The sequence below is a fragment of the Nerophis lumbriciformis genome, linkage group LG13, assembly GCF_033978685.3.
Source record: "Nerophis lumbriciformis linkage group LG13, RoL_Nlum_v2.1, whole genome shotgun sequence".
Lineage (NCBI taxonomy): Eukaryota > Metazoa > Chordata > Actinopteri > Syngnathiformes > Syngnathidae > Nerophis > Nerophis lumbriciformis.
This window is the reverse complement of record NC_084560.2, coordinates 1,913,802-1,935,000: the sequence shown is the minus strand read 5'-3', so window position 1 is coordinate 1,935,000 and position 21,199 is coordinate 1,913,802. Positions and strand designations below refer to the sequence as shown.

Sequence of the window (21,199 nt, the reverse complement as noted above, 5' to 3'; positions counted from 1 at the left end):
ACATTTGTGCAATATTATGATAAAAGTTTAATTTTACTCAATAACAGTCACAATTTTGTAAAATTTGGGCAATTTTATGAAAATAGTCGTCATTTAACTCGACAAAAGTCACAATTTTAAAGTTAAAGTAGCAATGATTGTCCCACACACACTAGGTGTGGCGAAATTACTCTCTGCATTTGACCCATCACCCTTGATCACACCCTGGGAGGTGAGGGGAGCAGTGAGCAGCATTAGAAAACTTTACAATTTTAGACTTAGACTTCCTTTTTATTGTTATTCAAATTTGAACTTTACAGTACAAATAAGAACGAAATTTCGTTACATAAGCTCATGGTAGTGCAGGATAAAAAAGCAATAAGGTGAATATATACATTTTGGCAGTATTATATATAAAAATCAGATATTTACTTTGCAAAATGATGACAAAAATCACAATTTTACTCAAAAAGTGTCACTATTTTACAAGAACAACAAATATATTGTGATAAAAGTCAGAATTTTACATGACAAATGTCACCATTTTGCATTAAAAGGTAATAATTTTACATGAAAAAGTAATAGTTTTACAAGAAAATATTGCAATATTACAGAAACAGAAAGAATATGAGAAATTGTTCCCAATTCTATAAGAATGAAGTCCACACATTGTGAGAAAAAGACTGCTTTTAGTTCTTTTTGTTTTGCTTTTAAATTTCTGTTTGTAATTGTTTTTTAATCTTTATTATTTACTTCAAGTTATTACAGTATGTCTCTATATACATATTTATTTTACACGCACGCACACGCACACGCACACACACACGTCATGGTATGAACATTTCTTTTCACGGTTATAGTGACCAAAATGATCACGGTTGTCATTATTATTGTGTTATTTTTAAATGTTCTCAACATTTTCAAAAAGTACTTATACTGAATTATTATTAACCACATTTTATTTAAAACAACAACAACCCACAAACACATTTTAAATGACTTCCTTTGTAGAAAAAGATTATTGTAGATACAAACACTGTTTCATTGGCACCAAGTAGAATTGTAATGTGCATATGAACGCAACACAAACATTATAAACAAAGTAATATGGCAGAAATTAATTTTAAAATTATAACAAATAAAAGTGTGTTTAATGTCTTTTAAATTATATTTTAACCTTCTAAAATTGTTCTTTGAGTGCAATAGGAAACATATGTTTATTGTATTGTAAGATTTTCCGTTAAAATAAAGCCAATGTTGACATTTTTCGTAGTTCCCTTTATTTTGAAAAGTATAAATATACATTTTGGTACCGATACCAAATTATTGGTATCGGAACAACCCCACACACATACAGTACATGCATATACACTATATTGCCAAAAAGCATTTACCCGCTCATCCAAATGATGAGAATCAGGTGTCCTAATCACTAATCACAGGTGTATCAAATCAAGCACTTAGGCATGGAGACGGTTTCTACAAGCATTTGTGAAAGAATGGGCCGCTTTCAGTGATTTCCAGCGTGGAACTGTCATAGGATGCCACCTGTGCAACAAATCCAGTCGTGAAATTTCCTCGCTCCTAAATATTCCAAAGTCAACTTTATTATAAGAAAAGTGAAGAGTTTGGGAACAACAGCAACTCAGCCACCAAGTGGTAGGCCACGTAAACTGACAGAGAGGTCAGCATAGTGCAAAGACGTTCTGCACAGTCACTTGCTACAGAGCTCCAAACTTCATGTGACCTTCCAATTAGCCCACGTACAGTATGCAGAGAGCTTCATGGCATGGGTTTCCATGGCCGAGCAGCTGCATCTAAGCCATACATCACCAAGTCCAATGCAAAGCGTGGGATGCAGTGGTGTAAACAAGTCACCACTGGACTCTAGAGCAGTGGAGACGCCTTTTCTGGACTGATGAATCACACTTTTACATCTGGCAACCTGATGGACCAGTCTGGGTTTGGAGGTTGCCAGGAGAACGCTACATTTTGGACTGCATTGTGCCGAGTGTGAAATTTGGTGGAGGAGGGATTATGGTGTGGGGTTGTTTTTCAGGAGTTGGGCTTGGCCCCTTAGTTCCAGTGAAATGAACTTTGAATGCTCCAGGATACTAAAACATTCTGGACAATTCCATTGGATGGCACGTCAAGTTTATATGTGAGTAAAGGCAGGTGGCCAAATACTTTTGGCAATATAGTGTATGTGATTAATCAAAGAACTGGCAACCAATGTTATTACAAATAGTATTGATTCAGAATCGAGAATCGATTCTGAATCAAATCTTTATCCCCAAGAATGGAATCAAATGGTGCCCAAAGATTCACAGCCCTAATACAGGTAAAAGCCAGTAAATTAGAATATTTTGAAAAACTTGATTTATTTCAGTAATTGCATTCAAAAGGTGTAACTTGTACATTATATTTATTCATTGCACACAGACTGATGCATTCAAATGTTTATTTCATTTAATTTTGATGATTTGAAGTGGCAACAAATGAAAATCCAAAATTCCGTGTGTCACAAAATTTGAATATTACTTAAGGCTAATACAAAAAAGGGATTTTTAGAAATGTTGGCCAACTGAAAAGTATGAAAATGAAAAATATGAGCATGTACAATACTCAATACTTGGTTGGAGCTCCTTTTGCCTCAATTACTGCGTTAATGCGGCGTGGCATGGAGTCGATGAGTTTCTGGCACTGCTCAGGTGTTATGAGAGCCCAGGTTGCTCTGATAGTGGCCTTCAACTCTTCTGCGTTTTTGGGTCTGGCATTCTGCATCTTCCTTTTCACAATACCCCACAGATTTTCTATGGGGCTAAGGTCAGGGGAGTTGGCGGGCCAATTTAGAACAGAAATACCATGGTCCGTAAACCAGGCACGGGTAGATTTTGCGCTGTGTGCAGGCGCCAAGTCCTGTTGGAACTTGAAATCTCCATCTCCATAGAGCAGGTCAGCAGCAGGAAGCATGAAGTGCTCTAAAACTTGCTGGTAGATGGCTGCGTTGACCCTGGATCTCAGGAAACAGAGTGGACCGACACCAGCAGATGACATGGCACCCCAAACCATCACCCAACCATGCAAATTTTGCATTTCCTTTGGAAATCGAGGTCCCAGAGTCTGGAGGAAGACAGGAGAGGCACAGGATCCACGTTGCCTGAAGTCTAGTGTAAAGTTTCCACCATCAGTGATGGTTTGGGGTGCCATGTCATCTGCTGGTGTCGGTCCACTCTGTTTCCTGAGATCCAGGGTCAACGCAGCCGTCTACCAGCAAGTTTTAGAGCACTTCATGCTTCCTGCTGCTGACCTGCTCTATGGAGATGGAGATTTCAAGTTCCAACAGGACTTGGCGCCTGCACACAGCGCAAAATCTACCCGTGCCTGGTTTACGGACCGTGGTATTTCTGTTCTAAATTGGCCCGCCAACTCCCCTGACCTTAGCCCCATAGAAAATCTGTGGGGTATTGTGAAAAGGAAGATGCAGAATGCCAGACCCAAAAACGCAGAAGAGTTGAAGGCCACTATCAGAGCAACCTGGGCTCTCATAACACCTGAGCAGTGCCAGAAACTCATCGACTCCATGCCACGCCGCATTAACGCAGTAATTGAGGCAAAAGGAGCTCCAACCAAGTATTGAGTATTGTACATGCTCATATTTTTCATTTTCATACTTTTCAGTTGGCCAACATTTCTAAGAATCCCTTTTTTGTATTAGCCTTAAGTAATATTCTAATTTTGTGACACACGGAATTTTGGATTTTCATTTGTTGCCACTTCAAATCATCAAAATTAAATGAAATAAACATTTGAATGCATCAGTCTGTGTGCAATGAATAAATATAATGTACAAGTTACACCTTTTGAATGCAATTACTGAAATAAATCAAGTTTTTCAAAATATTCTAATTTACTGGCTTTTACCTGTATATATACTGTATATTTGTGTGTGTGTGTGTGTGTTGACTGCCACTCACCAGCTTGATGATGGCTTTAGTCACACTTTCCAGGCTTGTGTCTGGTTGGCTGTGCTCCAGCATGCTGAGGAGACATCATCATCATCATCATCATCATCATGTCTATCAGTACAAGTTTCAAATCTCATTTTATGGACTTACTTTCATCCTTAGAAACACATGTCACTTAAACGTTATCATTATACACTATATATGGCGGTCAAAGTGTACCACCTTGTCGGATTATCTCCTCAGCCTTCTACTGTCCAAGTGAGATACATGATTTATGATCATACAGGGAAGCAAGGAAACAGCAGACCACTTGATGGTGTAAACATAGAGAGACACGGGAGTGACCACGGCGACTGAAGGTGAATCACGGCATTGCTATCAATGCTTTGTCTGCGTTGGCACTTATAATAACAATATCACTAATACTTGTCAATATTCAAGTCACTAATAATAATAATAGATTTTATTTGTAAAAGCACTTTACATTGAGCCAACAACCTCAAAGTGCTACAGTGCATTTAAAAAACAAAAAAACAAAACAACAACGCTAAAACCACAAATAGCTGCCCCCAACAAGTAAAATAACTTGTAAAAAAATAAAAACTAGAACACCCTAATAGCTAGAACTAGCACACATATATCTAAAAAAAGTTGTTTTTTTAAAAAGAAGGGTTTTTAAGCCTTTTTTAAAAGCATTCACAGTCTGTGGTGCCCTCAGGTGGTCAGGGAGAGCGTTCCACAGACTGGGAGCGGCGGAGCTTTACTAAATTAGCTTTACTAAATGGAGTATTGTTGGTGCTTTTTGAATGGTTATTTATGGGATTTTATGAGCGGAATAGTGGCGCTCTTTTTGGCTACGCTGTGAGCGGACTTTTATTTACGTTGATTTAATATTTATAATGCAGTGTTTCCCACACATTCATTTATTTGTGGCGGCCCGCCACGAAAGAATTACGTCCGCCACAAATGGATTTTTCGGCTTTTGACTCGCTCGACCGCTCATAAAAGCAATGGGACTGTCTGTGAATGTACCTTGTAGTTACAACTCCGGTGCAGTAGGTGGCGGTAGCCTACTATGCATTGTAACTCCGCCAATAGCACTTAATTCACCTGGTGGGCCAGAAGAAGAAGAAGAAGAAGAAGAGGGACGGACGGACGGGATCAAAATACGAGGGTAATATAGGTTATAGCTGCATCGCTCGCGGCTCGTCATATATTTAACGTTAATCCGCGATTTCACCGAGCGTTTCACTGACGGTGGGCAGCCTGACGCTGCTTCATTAACACCGCCGCTGTTTGACTCGGGGGCCGGGGCAGACGCACGCAGTAACAGTCACCTGTTTTCAACGTGTCCAGTTTATAACCCTGTTGTCAATAAACACACGTGGACTGAAGCTAAATTGTCCACTGTCCACTGCAGCATGTGAATGCAATGAAAAGAATCAAATCTGAGCCAACCAGCTGTTAAAATGTTGTCCAGGTTAATGTTTTGGCCATTAAAGGCCCTTCATTTCAAGATTTCAACTGTGATCGGGCTTTAAACAGGTGGTTGACCTGTTCAGATGAGTGTAACTGCTACTGGTCAAATAATGTGAAATAGCATTTAATTTGACATGTATGCAATGCCATTTAAATGTAATTATAGATAATAATAATAATAAATACTGTGTAGTGTTGTAAATAGTCAACGGGAAGAATTTTAGTACGATATAAGCCATGAGCACTACACAGCCAGAAAAAAACCTAGGCAGGACAAGTAAAAATATTGGTGCAAGTAGATTTGTGGAGTCGGGCAAGTAGAAAAAAACATTAACGTTGAACCCTGCATGTGTTGAGCTGCTGCCGCTTAAGGTTAGACGGCACTGTACATAGAGTGCCTCTGCTCGTTAGTAATAAATTCTAATGTTGGATGTTCACTCATTCACACAGATGAGTATAGAAAAATATTTTCAACGGCCGAAAATGGCTCTACTTGGAGAGGAGGTAGGCCTACAGTCCGGACCACAGGTGCGACCTGTTCAGCAGCAGCAGGAGGAGGAGGAGGAGGTTGACGGACTCTGGCAGGACACCTCTGCCTCTGTTTCACTTCATGTTGCTGGTAAATAATATGGTTGTAGTAGTAGGCTAAAGTTAAATTATATAGTATTCACTAATTAAAGGGGCAGAGCTTTAAGAGACATTTTAGCTTTTATATTTTATAAGATATATTTTTTGTAAGAACCACAATTAATAAATATATTTCAGTGAATCATTAATTGTTCAAATCTGTATATAAATATGTACATAAAATGTTGTAATTATATTCCAAATCCGCGTTCTTTTTGGTCATCGCCACTGCCGCCGCCACCCCCCGACCACACCACCACAAATAGATGCCTGTCCTGTGGGAAACACTGTAATGCATTAAAAAAAATCCCATCTAATAAGAAAAAATTCCAAAAAAGTGCAGTTCCACTTTAAGATGTATTAATGTGTTTTAAGTGTTTAAGATGTATAAATGTGTCTAAGGAGACGCTCATGCTGACATGTCAAAGGATGCATGGGCCAATTTAAGAAAATGTTGAATATATGGCAATGATAATGATATGGTAACATGTGGCAATGTGTATTATTAGTATACGTTTCTTCTGGACACTTTTTTTAACTTTTGCAAGTCTTTTACATAATAATTTGTCATTATTTGTCAGCTGTGAAAAGTCCAACATTGCATGAAGTGGTCAGCTATATCTCAGTTGATTAGGTATGGACAAGAAAAATCTCACGTGAACTATCATTGTTATGATCATGGATGCTGGTGGTTGATAACAACATTCATAAACAATACAACTACGAAAGCAGTGAAGTGGTCAGGTTGTGTAAATGGTAAATAAAAAGAGAATACAACAAATCCTTTTCAACTTATATTCAATTGAATAGACTGCAAAGTCAAGATATTTCATGTTCACACTGACAAACTTCTGGGTTTTTTTTTGTTGCAAATAATCATGAACTTAGAATTTAATGGCAGCAACACATTGCAAAAAAGGCATTTTTACCAGTGTGTTACATGGCCTTTCCTTTTAACAACACTCTGAACTGAGGAGACACATTTTTGAAGTGGAATTCTTTCCCATTCTTGCTTGATGTACAGCTTAAGTTGTTCAACAGTCTCCCTTCTCATATTTTAGCCTTCACACATTTTCAATGTCTGGACTACAGGCAGGCCAGTCTAGTACCCGCACTCTTTTAATATGAAGCCACGCTGTTGTAACACCTGGCTTGGCATTGTCTTGCTGAAATAAGCAGGGGCGTCCATGAAAACGTTGATGTTGCTCCAAAAGCTGTATGTACCTTTCAGCATTAATGGTGCCTTCACAGATGTGTAAGTTACCCATGTCTTGGCCACTAATACACCCCCATACCATCACACATGCTGCCTTTTACACTTTCACCCTAGAACAATCCGGATGGTTCTTTTCCTCTTTGGTCCACAGTTTCCAAAAACGATTGGAAATGTGGACTCGTCAGACCACAGAACACTTTTCCACTTTGAATCAGTCCATCTTAGATGAGCTTGGGCCCAGCAAAGCGTTTCCGGGTGTTGTTGATAAATGGCTTTGACTTTGACAAGTTTTAGCTTGCACTTACAGATGGAGCGACCAACTGTAGTTACTGACAGTGACTAATGAAGTGTTCCTGAGCCCATGTGGTGATATCCTTTACACACTGATGTCGCTTTCTGATGCAGTACCGCCTGAGGGATCCAATGTGTGTGTTATATCATGGCTTACGTGCAGTGATTTCTCCAGATTCTCTGAACCCTTTGATGATATTACGGAGCGTAGATGGTGAAATCCCTAAATTCCTTGCAATAGCTGCTTGAGAAATGTTGTTCTTAAACAATTTGCTCAGGCATTTGTTGACAAAGTGGTGACCCTCGCCCCGTCCTTGTTTGTGAACGACTGAGCATTTCATGGAAGCTGCTTTTATACCCAATCATGGCACCCACCTGTTCCCAATTAGCCTGTTCACCTGTGGGATGTTCCAAATAAGTCTTTGATGAGCATTCCTCAACTTTCTCACTCTTTTTTGCCACTTGTGCCAGCTTTTTTGAAACATGTCGCAGGCATCAAATTCCAAATGAGCTAATATTTGCAAAAAATAACAAAAGTTTTCCAGTTTGAACGTTAAATATCTTGTCTTTGCAGTCTATTCAATTGAATATAAGTTGAAAAGGATTTTATTCTCTTTTTATTTACCATTTACACAACCTGACAACTTCACTGCTTTTGTACAAACCTTCACTAAAATATGAACTTTTGTGGAGCCTCGAAGCCATTATTCATATTTCCATTGTTTCTTGTTGAGAAATGTGCTTCACTACACAATGGATTTACGAGCCCTGTTCAAGAACCGATTGGGTTTGTGAATGGAGGTTCCGGTGCATTGCAGGGCACTTTGAAGGCACGTGCTACCAGAACATACCTGTCCTCTGGCTCCACCTCCAGCTCGCCCACGGTGAAGGTTCCGAGGGTGGAAGTGGAGGAGGCGAGGGGGCGTAGAAGCGGGTGGAGGCTTGAGGGCAGGAGGTCAGAAGGCGGGGGAGGGAGGGGGGAGAGTTTGAGGAGGCTCAAGGAGGAGGAGTCAAAGCTGGAGAGGATGGACAAGGACAGACGGGAGAGGTCCGCCTTCAGCTCCAACAGATCCCTACACACACACACACACACACACACACGTCCATCAGAAATGTGAGAGTGTGTGTGCGTACATAAGTGTCCCTCACATGACCTGTCGGTGGCGGTCCTGACAGAGCGACAGTCTTGTCTGAGCGCCATGGTGGTCCTCCACACACACAAGGTCTGAGCCTGCTGCCGAGCCATGTGACCTGACACACACTACACACACAACATGTTGACTATTGTGGACACACACACACACACACACACACACACACACACACACACACACACACACACACACACACACACACACACACACACACACACATTCTTGTATTTGTTACCTTCTTGAGACCTGAGAAAAATGCCTCCCTCTTTAAGACCAGCCTTTCTAGATATATAAAGAAGTGCATTTACAACATTAATAATATATACATACCGTATTTTCCGCACTATAAGGCGCACCTAAAAACCACACATTTTCTCAAAAGCTGACAGTGCGCCTTATAACCCGGTGCGCTTTATATATGGATAAATATTAAGATTCATTTTCATAAAGTTTCGGTCTCGCAACTTCGGTAAACAGCCGCCATCTTTTTCCCCGGTAGAACAGGAAGCGCTTCTTCTTCTACGCAAGCAACCGCCAAGGTAAGCACCCGCCCCCATAGAACAGGAAGCGCTTCTTCTTCTACTGTAAGCAACCACCCGCCCGCGTAGAAGAAGAAAAAGCGCGCGGATATTATCATTTCCTTTGTGTGTTTACATCTGTAAAGACCACAAAATGGCTCCTACAAAGCGACAGGGATCCGGTTCATGAAAAGACGCAATCTCTCCATCCGCACACGGATTACTATTTCACAGCAACTGATATCCCTGTGAACCGCACTGTGGATACAACGGGAGCACGTACGGTGAATATTCGCACCACAGGGAATGAGAAGTCATCCTTCACTGTGGTTCTAGCTTGCCATGCTAATGGCCAGAAACTTCAAAAGGAAGACCTTGCCAAAAGAGACCTTTCCAGCCGGCGTCATCATAAAAGCTAACTCGAAAGGGATGGATGAAGAAAAGATGAGCGAGTGGTTAAGGTAAGTTTAAGTTTACGCGAAGAGGCCGGGTGGCTTTTTTCACGCAGCTCTGTCCATGTTGATATACGATTCCATGCGCGCCCACATCACGCTGGTTTTAATATATTATTAAAGTTTGACTGACCTATTTGACTGTTTTTTTGACATTCCTTTAGCGCAGTTAGATGCGGCTTACAACACGGGGCGGCTTATAGGTGGACAAAGTTTTGAAATATGCCGTTCATTGAAGGCGCGGCTTATAACCCAGGGCGCCTTATGGTGCGGAAAATACGGTACTATGCAAATATAAAAAAGCTTGTTGTGAAAAATGAGTTGGAATTTCACAAGCAAAAGGTCACAATTTCACAAGAAATACGTAGAATTTTGGCAGTATTATAATAAAAGTCCTTATTTTACTCAATGCAAGTCAACATTTTACAGGAAAAACTGAACATGTGTGCAATATTATGAGAAAAGTTGGAATTCTACACAATACATTTTCAAGAAAAGCTTAAAATGTTGTCAATTTTATGAAAAGAGTCACAATTATATAAAAAAACATTACAATTTTGGCAATATTGTAATAATAATCTGAATTTTACTTGACAAAAATCATAATTTTACTCAAAAAGTGTCACTGTTTTACAAGAGCAACAAAAAAAATTGGCAACATTGTGATAAACGTCTGAATTTTACATGACAGATGTCACCATTTTGCATTAAAAAGTAATAATTTTACATGAAAAACAAGAAAATATTGCAATATTACAGAAACAGAAAGAATATGAGAAATTGTTCCCAATTCTATAAGAAAGAAGTCCACACATTGTGAGAAAAAGACTGCTTTTAGTTCTTTTTTTTGTGTTTGTAATTGGTTTTTAATCTTCATTATTTACTTCAAGTTATTACAGGATGTCTCTATATACATATTTATTTATTAAAAAAAAAAAAATTGGGGGCAAAGGGGGCGCATTTCAATTTCTTACACACACTTGTTATTTCATATGTTGACCAGAGGGGGCGCACTTTTAAAAGCGACACACAGTCATTGTGAACAATCCCTCCTTTTTGGGACCACCCTCATTATGATGGATGTCACCACAAATGAGACATTGTCTATTAGATGCAATGTTATTGATTCATGTCATCACTTGTACACGCCTCCTCATATGGAAGATACTTTTCCTTCTTCATGTCTCACGAAGGGTAGAAATACAAGAACACACACACACGCACACACACACACACACACACACACACACACACACACACACACACACACACACACACACACACACACACACACACACACACACACACACACACACACACACACACACAGACAGACCTCCAGTTCTCTCTGCCAATTAGATGCTTGGTGCTGGGCCTCCTCCAGAGCTGCAGTCCAAGTGGAGGTGTGCTTGCAGACGTCCTCTCTCAGGGCCAGGTTGACCTGCTCTGATTGGTCCAGGTGCTGGCGGAGAAAGGAGTTGGTCTCGGCCAGGCCAGCAGACCTACACGCCCACATGCAGTATTTACTCACACACTGTGTATCATACTTCATCCAGTACACTTCAGTAAGTATGCAGAGTATCTTCTTCTCTCCTCTTCAATGGTCCATTAGCCCCGCCCCTTCAGCGACAACATTCTTTTCCTCTCTACTTCTCAGTGTCAACACACTGATGTACTCACAGTACTTCTCAGTGTGAACACACTGATGTACTCACAGTACTTCTCAGTGTGAACACACTGATGTACTCACAGTACCTGCTGCAAGTACACTCATTGAAACAACTACCTGCGTTGTTCCTCTTCCAGCCTGAGGAGGGCGCTCTCCAGAGGCCCACAGTGGTCACCGGAACTTTGCTGAGACACAAAAACATTGACTTTCAAATTCAAAAGGAAATGAACAAAGTAAAAAGGATGGATAGTGAGTCCATTAGTCGATATATATATATATATAAGTGTACTACTATATGTACTACCAACATGTCTTTATCAATGTGCTAGCAATACTAACAAGTCATGTAGTAGTACTACAGTATTAATAGTGTATTAGTACTATGAACATTTCATGTTATCAGTGTAGCAGTAATGTGAAAATTTCATATTTATCAGAGTAGTAGTACTATGAAAGTATTACATTAGTAGTAGTGTAGTGGTACTATGAAAGTGTTACATTGCTACTAGTGTAGTAGTACTATGAAAGTGTTACATTATTATTAGTGTATTAGTACTATGAAAGTGTTTCATTATTATTAGTGTATTAGTACTATGAAAGTGTTTCATTATTATTAATGTATTAGTACTATGAAATAATTTCATTATTATCAGTGTATTAGTACTATGAAAGTGTTACATTAGTATTAGTACTATGAAATTGTTACATTATTATTAGGTGTATTAGTATTATGAAAGTGTTACATTATTATTAGTGTATTAGTACTATGAAAGTGTTACATTATTATTAGTGTATTAGTACTATGAAAGTGTTACATTATTAATAGTGTATTAGTACTATGAAAGTGTTTCATTATTAATAGTGTATTAGTACTATGAAAGTGTTTCATTATTATTAGTGTATTAGTATTATGAAAGTGTTACATTATTATTAGTGTATTAGTACTATGAAAGTGTTTCATTATTTTAGTGTATTAGTACTATGAAAGTATGACATTATTATTAGTGTATTAGTAATATAAAAGTGTTACATTATTATTAGTGTATTAGTACTATGAAAGTGTTACATTATTATTAGTGTATTAGTACTATGAAAGTGTTACATTGTTATTAGTGTATTAGTACTATGAAAGTGTTACATTATTATTAGTGTATTAGTACTATGAAAGTGTTACATTATTAATAGTGAATTAGTACTATGAAAGTGTTTCATTATTTTAGTGTATTAGTACTATGAAAGTATGACATTATTATTAGTGTATTAGTACTATAAAAGTGTTACATTATTATTAGTGTATTAGTACTATGAAAGTGTTTCATTATTAATAGTGTATTAGTACTATGAAAGTGTTTCATTATTATTAGTGTATTAGTATTATGAAAGTGTTACATTATTATTAGTGTATTAGTACTATGAAAGTATGACATTATTATTAGTGTATTAGTACTATAAAAGTGTTACATTATTATTAGTGTATTAGTACTATGAAAGTGTTTCATTATTAATAGTGTATTAGTATTATGAAAGTGTTTCATTATTATTAGTGTATTAGTACTATGAAAGTGTTTCATTATTAATAGTGTATTAGTACTATGAAAGTGTTTCATTATTATTAGTGTATTAGTATTATGAAAGTGTTACATTATTTTAGTGTATTAGTACTATGAAAGTATGACATTATTATTAGTGTATTAGTACTATAAAAGTGTTACATTATTATTAGTGTATTAGTACTATGAAAGTGTTTAATTATTAATAGTGTATTAGTACTATGAAAGTGTTTCATTATTATTAGTGTATTAGTATTATGAAAGTGTTTCATTATTATTAGTGTATTAGTACTATGAAAGTGTTTCATTATTAATAGTGTATTAGTACTATGAAAGTGTTTCATTATTATTAGTGTATTAGTATTATGAAAGTGTTACATTATTTTAGTGTATTAGTACTATGAAAGTATGACATTATTATTAGTGTATTAGTACTATAAAAGTGTTACATTATTATTAGTGTATTAGTACTATGAAAGTGTTTCATTATTAATAGTGTATTAGTACTATGAAAGTGTTTCATTATTATTAGTGTATTAGTATTATGAAAGTGTTTCATTATTATTAGTGTATTAGTACTATGAAAGTGTTTCATTATTAATAGTGTATTAGTACTATGAAAGTGTTTCATTATTATTAGTGTATTAGTATTATGAAAGTGTTACATTATTATTAGTGTATTAGTACTATGAAAGTGTTTCATTATTTTAGTGTATTAGTACTATGAAAGTATGACATTATTATTAGTGTATTAGTACTATAAAAGTGTTACATTATTATTAGTGTATTAGTACTATGAAAGTGTTACATTATTAATAGTGTATTAGTACTATGAAAGTGTTTCATTATTATTAGTGTATTAGTATTATGAAAGTGTTACATTATTATTAGTGTATTAGTACTATGAAAGTGTTACATTATTATTAGTGTATTAGTACTATGAAAGTGTTTCATTAGTATTAGTGTATTAGTATTATGAAAGTGTTTCATTATTATTAGTGTATTAGTACTATGAAAGTGTTTCATTATTAATAGTGTATTAGTACTATGAAAGTGTTTCATTATTATTAGTGTATTAGTATTATGAAAGTGTTACATTATTATTAGTGTATTAGTACTATGAAAGTGTTTCATTATTTTAGTGTATTAGTACTATGAAAGTGTTACATTATTAATAGTGTATTAGTACTATGAAAGTGTTTCATTATTATTAGTGTATTAGTATTATGAAAGTGCTACATTATTATTAGTGTATTAGTACTATGAAAGTGTTTCATTATTTTAGTGTATTAGTACTATGAAAGTATGACATTATTATTAGTGTATTAGTACTATAAAAGTGTTACATTATTATTAGTGTATTAGTACTATGAAAGTGTTACCGTACATTATTAATAGTGTATTAGTACTATGAAAGTGTTTCATTATTATTAGTGTATTAGTATTATGAAAGTGTTACATTATTATTAGTGTATTAGTACTATGAAAGTGTTTCATTATTTTAGTGTATTAGTACTATGAAAGTATGACATTATTAATAGTGTATTAGTACTATAAAAGTGTTACATTATTATTAGTGTATTAGTTCTATGAAAGTGTTACATTATTATTAAAGTATTAGTACTATGAAGGTGCTACCTTATTATTAGTGTATTAGTACTATGAAAGTGTATCAATATTATTAGTGTATTAGTAAAATGAAAGTGTTACATTATTATTAGAGTATTAGTACTATAAATGTGTTACATTATTGTTAGTGTATTAGTACTACTAAACGTGTTACATTATTATTAGTGTATTAGTAAAATGAAAGTGTTACATTATTATTAGTGTGTTAGTACTATGAAAGTGTTACATTATTATTAGTGTATTAGTACTATTAAACATGTTACATTATTATTAGTGTATTAGTACGATGAACGTGTTACATTATTATTACCATATTAGTACTATGAAAGTGTTTCATTATTATTAGTGTATTAGTACTATGAAAGTGTTACATTATTAGTGTATTAGTACGATGGGAGTGTTACATTATTAGTGTATTAGTACTATGAAAGTGTTACATTATTAGTGTATTAGTACTATTAAAGTGTTTCATTACTATTAGTGTATTAATACTATGAAAGTGTTACATTATTATTAAAGTATTAGTACTATGATGGTGCTACCTTATTATTAGTGTATTAGTACTATGAAAGTGTTACATTATTATTAAAGTATTAGTACTATGAAGGTGCTACCTTATTATTAGTGTATTAGTACTATGAAAGTGTGTCATTATTATTAGTGTATTAGTAAAATGAAAGTGTTACATTATTATTAGTGTATTAGTACTATAAATGTGTTACATTATTATTAGTGTATTAGTACTATAAATGTGTTACATTATTGTTAGTGTATTAGTAAAATGAAAGTGTTACATTATTATTAGTGTATTAGTACTATGAAAGTGTTACATTATTATTAGTGTATTAGTACTATTAAAGTGTTACATTATTATTAGTGTATTAGTACGATGAACGTGTTACATTATTATTACCATATTAGTACTATGAAAGTATGACATTATTATTAGTACTATGAAAGAGTGATATTAGTGACATCATGAGTGTAGTAGTACTATGAAAGAGTGACATCATGAGTGTAGTAGTAGTACACACCTGTGCTTGGAGTCGTTTGAGGTGAATGTCCAAGTTGTGACATTGATCCCTGTACTGCAACACCTGCACATGTTGATGTAGTTAGTAGTGACTAACAACACAAGTTGTGACATTGATCACTGCACATGTTGATGTAGTTAGTAGTGACTAACAACACAAGTTGTGACATTGATCACTGCACATGTTGATGTAGTTAGTAGTGACTAACAACACAAGTTGTGACATTGATCACTGCACACGTTGATGTAGTTAGTAGTGACTAACAACACAAGTTGTGATATTGATCACAGCACATGTTGATGTAGTTAGTAGTGACTAACAACACAAGTTGTGATATTGATCACAGCACATGTTGATGTAGTTAGTAGTGACTAACAACACAAGTTGTGATATTGATCACTGCACATGTTGATGTAGTTAGTAGTGACTAACAACACAAGTTGTGATATTGATCACAGCACATGTTGATGTAGTTAGTAGTGACTAACAACACAAGTTGTGACATTGATCACTGCACATGTTGATGTAGTTAGTAGTGACTAACAACACAAGTTGTGATATTGATCACAGCACATGTTGATGTAGTTAGTAGTGACTAACAACACAAGTTGTGATATTGATCACTGCACATGTTGATGTAGTTAGTAGTGACTAACAACACAAGTTGTGATATTGATCACAGCACATGTTGATGTAGTTAGTAGTGACTAACAACACAAGTTGTGACATTGATCACAGCACATGTTGATGTAGTTAGTAGTGACTAACAACACAAGTTGTGATATTGATCACAGCACATGTTGATGTAGTTAGTAGTGACTAACAACACAAGTTGTGATATTGATCACTGCACATGTTGATGTAGTTAGTAGTGACTAACAACACAAGTTGTGACATTGATCACTGTACTGCAACACCTGCACATGTTGATGTAGTTAGTAGTGACTAACAACACAAGTTGTAATATTGATCACAGCACATGTTGATGTAGTTAGTAGTGACTAACAACACAAGTTGTGATATTGATCACTGCACATGTTGATGTAGTTAGTAGTGACTAACAACACAAGTTGTGACATTGATCACTGTACTGCAACACCTGCACATGTTGATGTAGTTAGTAGTGACTAATAACACAAGTTGTGACATTGATCACAGCACATGTTGATGTAGTTAGTAGTGACTAACAACACAAGTTGTGACATTGATCACTGCACATGTTGATGTAGTTAGTAGTGACTAATAACACAAGTTGTGACATTGATCACAGCACATGTTGATGTAGTTAGTAGTGACTAACAACACAAGTTGTGACATTGATCACTGCACATGTTGATGTAGTTAGTAGTGACTAACAACACAAGTTGTGACATTGATCACTGCACATGTTGATGTAGTTAGTAGTGACTAACAACACAAGTTGTGACATTGATCACTGCACATGTTGATGTAGTTAGTAGTGACTAACAACACAAGTTGTGACATTGATCACTGCACATGTTGATGTAGTTAGTAGTGACTAACAACACAAGTTGTGACATTGATCACTGCACATGTTGATGTAGTTAGTAGTGACTAATAACACAAGTTGTGACATTGATCACAGCACATGTTGATGTAGTTAGTAGTGACTAACAACACAAGTTGTGATATTGATCACAGCACATGTTGATGTAGTTAGTAGTGACTAACAACACAAGTTGTGACATTGATCACAGCACATGTTGATGTAGTTAGTAGTGACTAACAACACAAGTTGTAACATTGATCACTGCACATGTTGATGTAGTTAGTAGTGACTAACAACACAAGTTGTGACATTGATCACTGCACATGTTGATGTAGTTAGTAGTGACTAACAACACAAGTTGTGACATTGATCACTGCACATGTTGATGTAGTTAGTAGTGACTAACAACACAAGTTGTGACATTGATCACTGCACATGTTGATGTAGTTAGTAGTGACTAACAACACAAGTTGTGACATTGATCACTGCACATGTTGATGTAGTTAGTAGTGACTAATAACACAAGTTGTGACATTGATCACAGCACATGTTGATGTAGTTAGTAGTGACTAACAACACAAGTTGTGACATTGATCACTGCACATGTTGATGTAGTTAGTAGTGACTAACAACACAAGTTGTGACATTGATCACTGCACATGTTGATGTAGTTAGTAGTGACTAACAACACAAGTTGTGACATTGATCACTGCACATGTTGATGCAGTTAGTAGTGACTAACACAAGTTGTGACATTGATCACTGCACACGTTGATGTAGTTAGTAGTGACTAACAACACAAGTTGTGACATTGATCACTGCGCATGTTGATGTAGTTAGTAGTGACTAACAACACAAGTTGTGACATTGATCACTGCACATGTTGATGTAGTTAGTAGTGACTAACAACACATGTTGTGACATTGATCACTGCACATGTTGATGTAGTTAGTAGTTACTAACAACACACGTTGTGACATTGATCACTGCACATGTTGATGCAGTTAGTAGTGACTAACAACACAAGTTGTGACATTGATCACTGCACATGTTGATGTAGTTAGTAGTGACTAACAACACAAGTTGTGACATTGATCACAGCACATGTTGATGTAGTTAGTAGTGACTAACAACACAAGTTGTGACATTGATCACTGCACATGTTGATGTAGTTAGTAGTGACTAACAACACAAGTTGTGACATTGATCACTGTACTGCAACACCTGCACATGTTTATGTAGTTAGTAGTGACTAACAACACAAGTTGTGATATTGATCACTGCACATGTTGATGTAGTTAGTAGTGACTAACAACACAAGTTGTGACATTGATCACTGCACATGTTGATGTAGTTAGTAGTGACTAACAACACAAGTTGTGACATTGATCACTGTACTGCAACACCTGCACATGTTGATGTAGTTAGTAGTGACTAACAACACAAGTTGTGACATTGATCACTGCACATGTTGATGTAGTTAGTAGTGACTAACAACACATGTTGTGACATTGATCACTGCACATGTTGATGTAGTTAGTAGTGACTAACAACACAAGTTGTGACATTGATCACTGCACATGTTGATGTAGTTAGTAGTGACCAACAACACAAGTTGTGACATTGATCACTGTACTGCAACACCTGCACATGTTGATGTAGTTAGTAGTGACTAACAACACAAGTTGTGACATTGATCACTGCACACGTTGATGTAGTTAGTAGTGACTAACAACACAAGTTGTGACATTGATCACTGCACACGATGTAGTTAGTAGTGACTAACAACACAAGTTGTGACATTGATCACTGCACATGTTGATGTAGTTAGTAGTGACCAACAACACAAGTTGTGACATTGATCACTGTACTGCAACACCTGCACATGTTGATGTAGTTAGTAGTGACTAACAATACAAGTTGTGACATTGATCACTGCACATGTTGATGTAGTTAGTAGTGACTAACAATACAAGTTGTGACATTGATCACTGCACATGTTGATGTAGTTAGTAGTGACTAACAACACAAGTTGTGACATTGATCACTGCACATGTTGATGTAGTTAGTAGTGACTAACAACACAAGTTGTGACATTGATCACTGCACATGTTGATGTAGTTAGTAGTGACTAACAACACAAGTTGTGACATTGATCACTGCACTAACAACACAAGTTGTGACATTGATCACTGTACTGCAACACCTGCACATGTTGATGTAGTTAGTAGTGACTAACAACACAAGTTGTGACATTGATCACAGCAAATGTTGATGTAGTTAGTAGTGACTAACAACACAAGTTGTGACATTGATCACAGCACATGTTGATGTAGTTAGTAGTGACTAACAACACAAGTTGTGACATTGATCACTGCACACGTTGATGTAGTTAGTAGTGACTAACAATCCAAGTTGTGACATTGATCACTGCACACGTTGATGTAGTTAGTAGTGACTAACAACACAAGTTGTGACATTGATCACTGCACATGTTGATGTAGTTAGTAGTGACTAACAACACAAGTTGTGACATTGATCACTGCACATGTTGATGTAGTTAGTAGTGACTAACAACACAAGTTGTGACATTGATCACTGCACATGTTGATGTAGTTAGTAGTGACTAACAACACAAGTTGTGACATTGATCACTGCACATGTTGATGCAGTTAGTAGTGACTAACAACACAAGTTGTGATATTGATCACTGCACATGTTGATGTAGTTAGTAGTGACTAACAACACAAGTTGTGACATTGATCACTGCACATGTTGATGTAGTTAGTAGTGACTAACAACACAAGTTGTGACATTGATCACTGCACATGTTGATGTAGTTAGTAGTGACTAACAACACAAGTTGTGACATTGATCACTGCACATGTTGATGTAGTTAGTAGTGACTAACAACACAAGTTGTGACATTGATCACAGCACATGTTGATGCAGTTAGTAGTGACTAACAACACAAGTTGTGACATTGATCACTGTACTGCAACACCTGCACATGTTGATGTAGTTAGTAGTGACTAACAACACACGTTGTGATATTGATCACTGCACATGTTGATGTAGTTAGTAGTGACTAACAACACACGTTGTGACATTGATCACTGTACTGCAACACCTGCACATGTTGATGTAGTTAGTAGTGACTAACAACACACGTTGTGATATTGATCACTGCACATGTTGATGTAGTTAGTAGTGACTAACAACATAAGTTGTGACATTGATCACTGCACATGTTGATGTAGTTAGTAGTGACTAACAACATAAGTTGTGACATTGATCACTGTACTGCAACACCTGCACATGTTGATGTAGTTAGTAGTGACTAACAACACAAGTTGTGACATTGATCACTGTACTGCAACACCTGCACATGTTGATGTAGTTAGTAGTTACTAACAATACAAGTTGTGACATTGATCACTGCACATGTTGATGTAGTTAGTAGTGACTAACAACACAAGTTGTGACATTGATCACTGTACTGCAACACCTGCACATGTTGATGTAGTTAGTAGTGACTAACAATACAAGTTGTGACATTGATCACTGCACATGTTGATGTAGTTAGTAGTTACTAACAACACACGTTGTGACATTGATCACTGCACATGTTGATGTAGTTAGTAGTGACTAACAATACAAGTTGTGACATTGATCACTGCACATGTTGATGTAGTTAGTAGTGACTAACACAAGTTGTGACATTGATCACTGCACACGTTGATGTAGTTAGTAGTGACTAACAACACAAGTTGTGACATTGATCACTGCACATGTTGATGTAGTTAGTAGTGACTAACAACACAAGTTGTGACATTGATCACTGCACATGTTGATGTAGTTAGTAGTGACTAACAACACAAGTTGTGACATTGATCACTGCACATGTTGATGTAGTTAGTAGTGACTAACAACACAAGTTGTGACATTGATCACTGCACATGTTGATGTAGTTAGTAGTGACTAACAACACAAGTTGTGACATTGATCACTGCACATGTTGATGTAGTTAGTAGTGACTAACAACACAAGTTGTGACATTGATCACTGCACATGTTGATGTAGTTAGTAGTGACTAACAACACAAGTTGTGACATTGATCACT

The 21,199-nt window shown here is 36.3% G+C and overlaps 1 protein-coding gene across 4 annotated transcripts in view; it reads right to left on the bottom strand.

Moving 5' to 3' along the window:
- The window catches only part of LOC133613904 (uncharacterized), a 79,977-nt gene that overhangs the window by 50,912 nt on the left and 7,866 nt on the right, over positions 1–21,199 (bottom strand). For 3 of the 4 annotated variants that reach the window (XR_009816516.2, XM_061971803.1, XM_061971802.1), the window contains exons 4-9: positions 15,567–15,629; positions 11,471–11,538; positions 11,021–11,186; positions 8,715–8,821; positions 8,412–8,633; positions 3,957–4,020 (exon numbers count right to left, since the gene is read on the bottom strand). Coding sequence is in view for 3 of the 4 variants with exons in the window: in XM_061971803.1 (XP_061827787.1) it covers positions 3,957–4,020; positions 8,412–8,633; positions 8,715–8,821; positions 11,021–11,186; positions 11,471–11,538; positions 15,567–15,629 (690 nt within the window). In the remaining variant the exon portion in view is untranslated. Of the gene's footprint in view, positions 1–3,956; positions 4,021–8,411; positions 8,634–8,709; positions 8,822–11,020; positions 11,187–11,470; positions 11,539–15,566; positions 15,630–21,199 lie in introns of those variants that run through there. The other variant, XM_061971804.1, reaches the window with a different exon arrangement.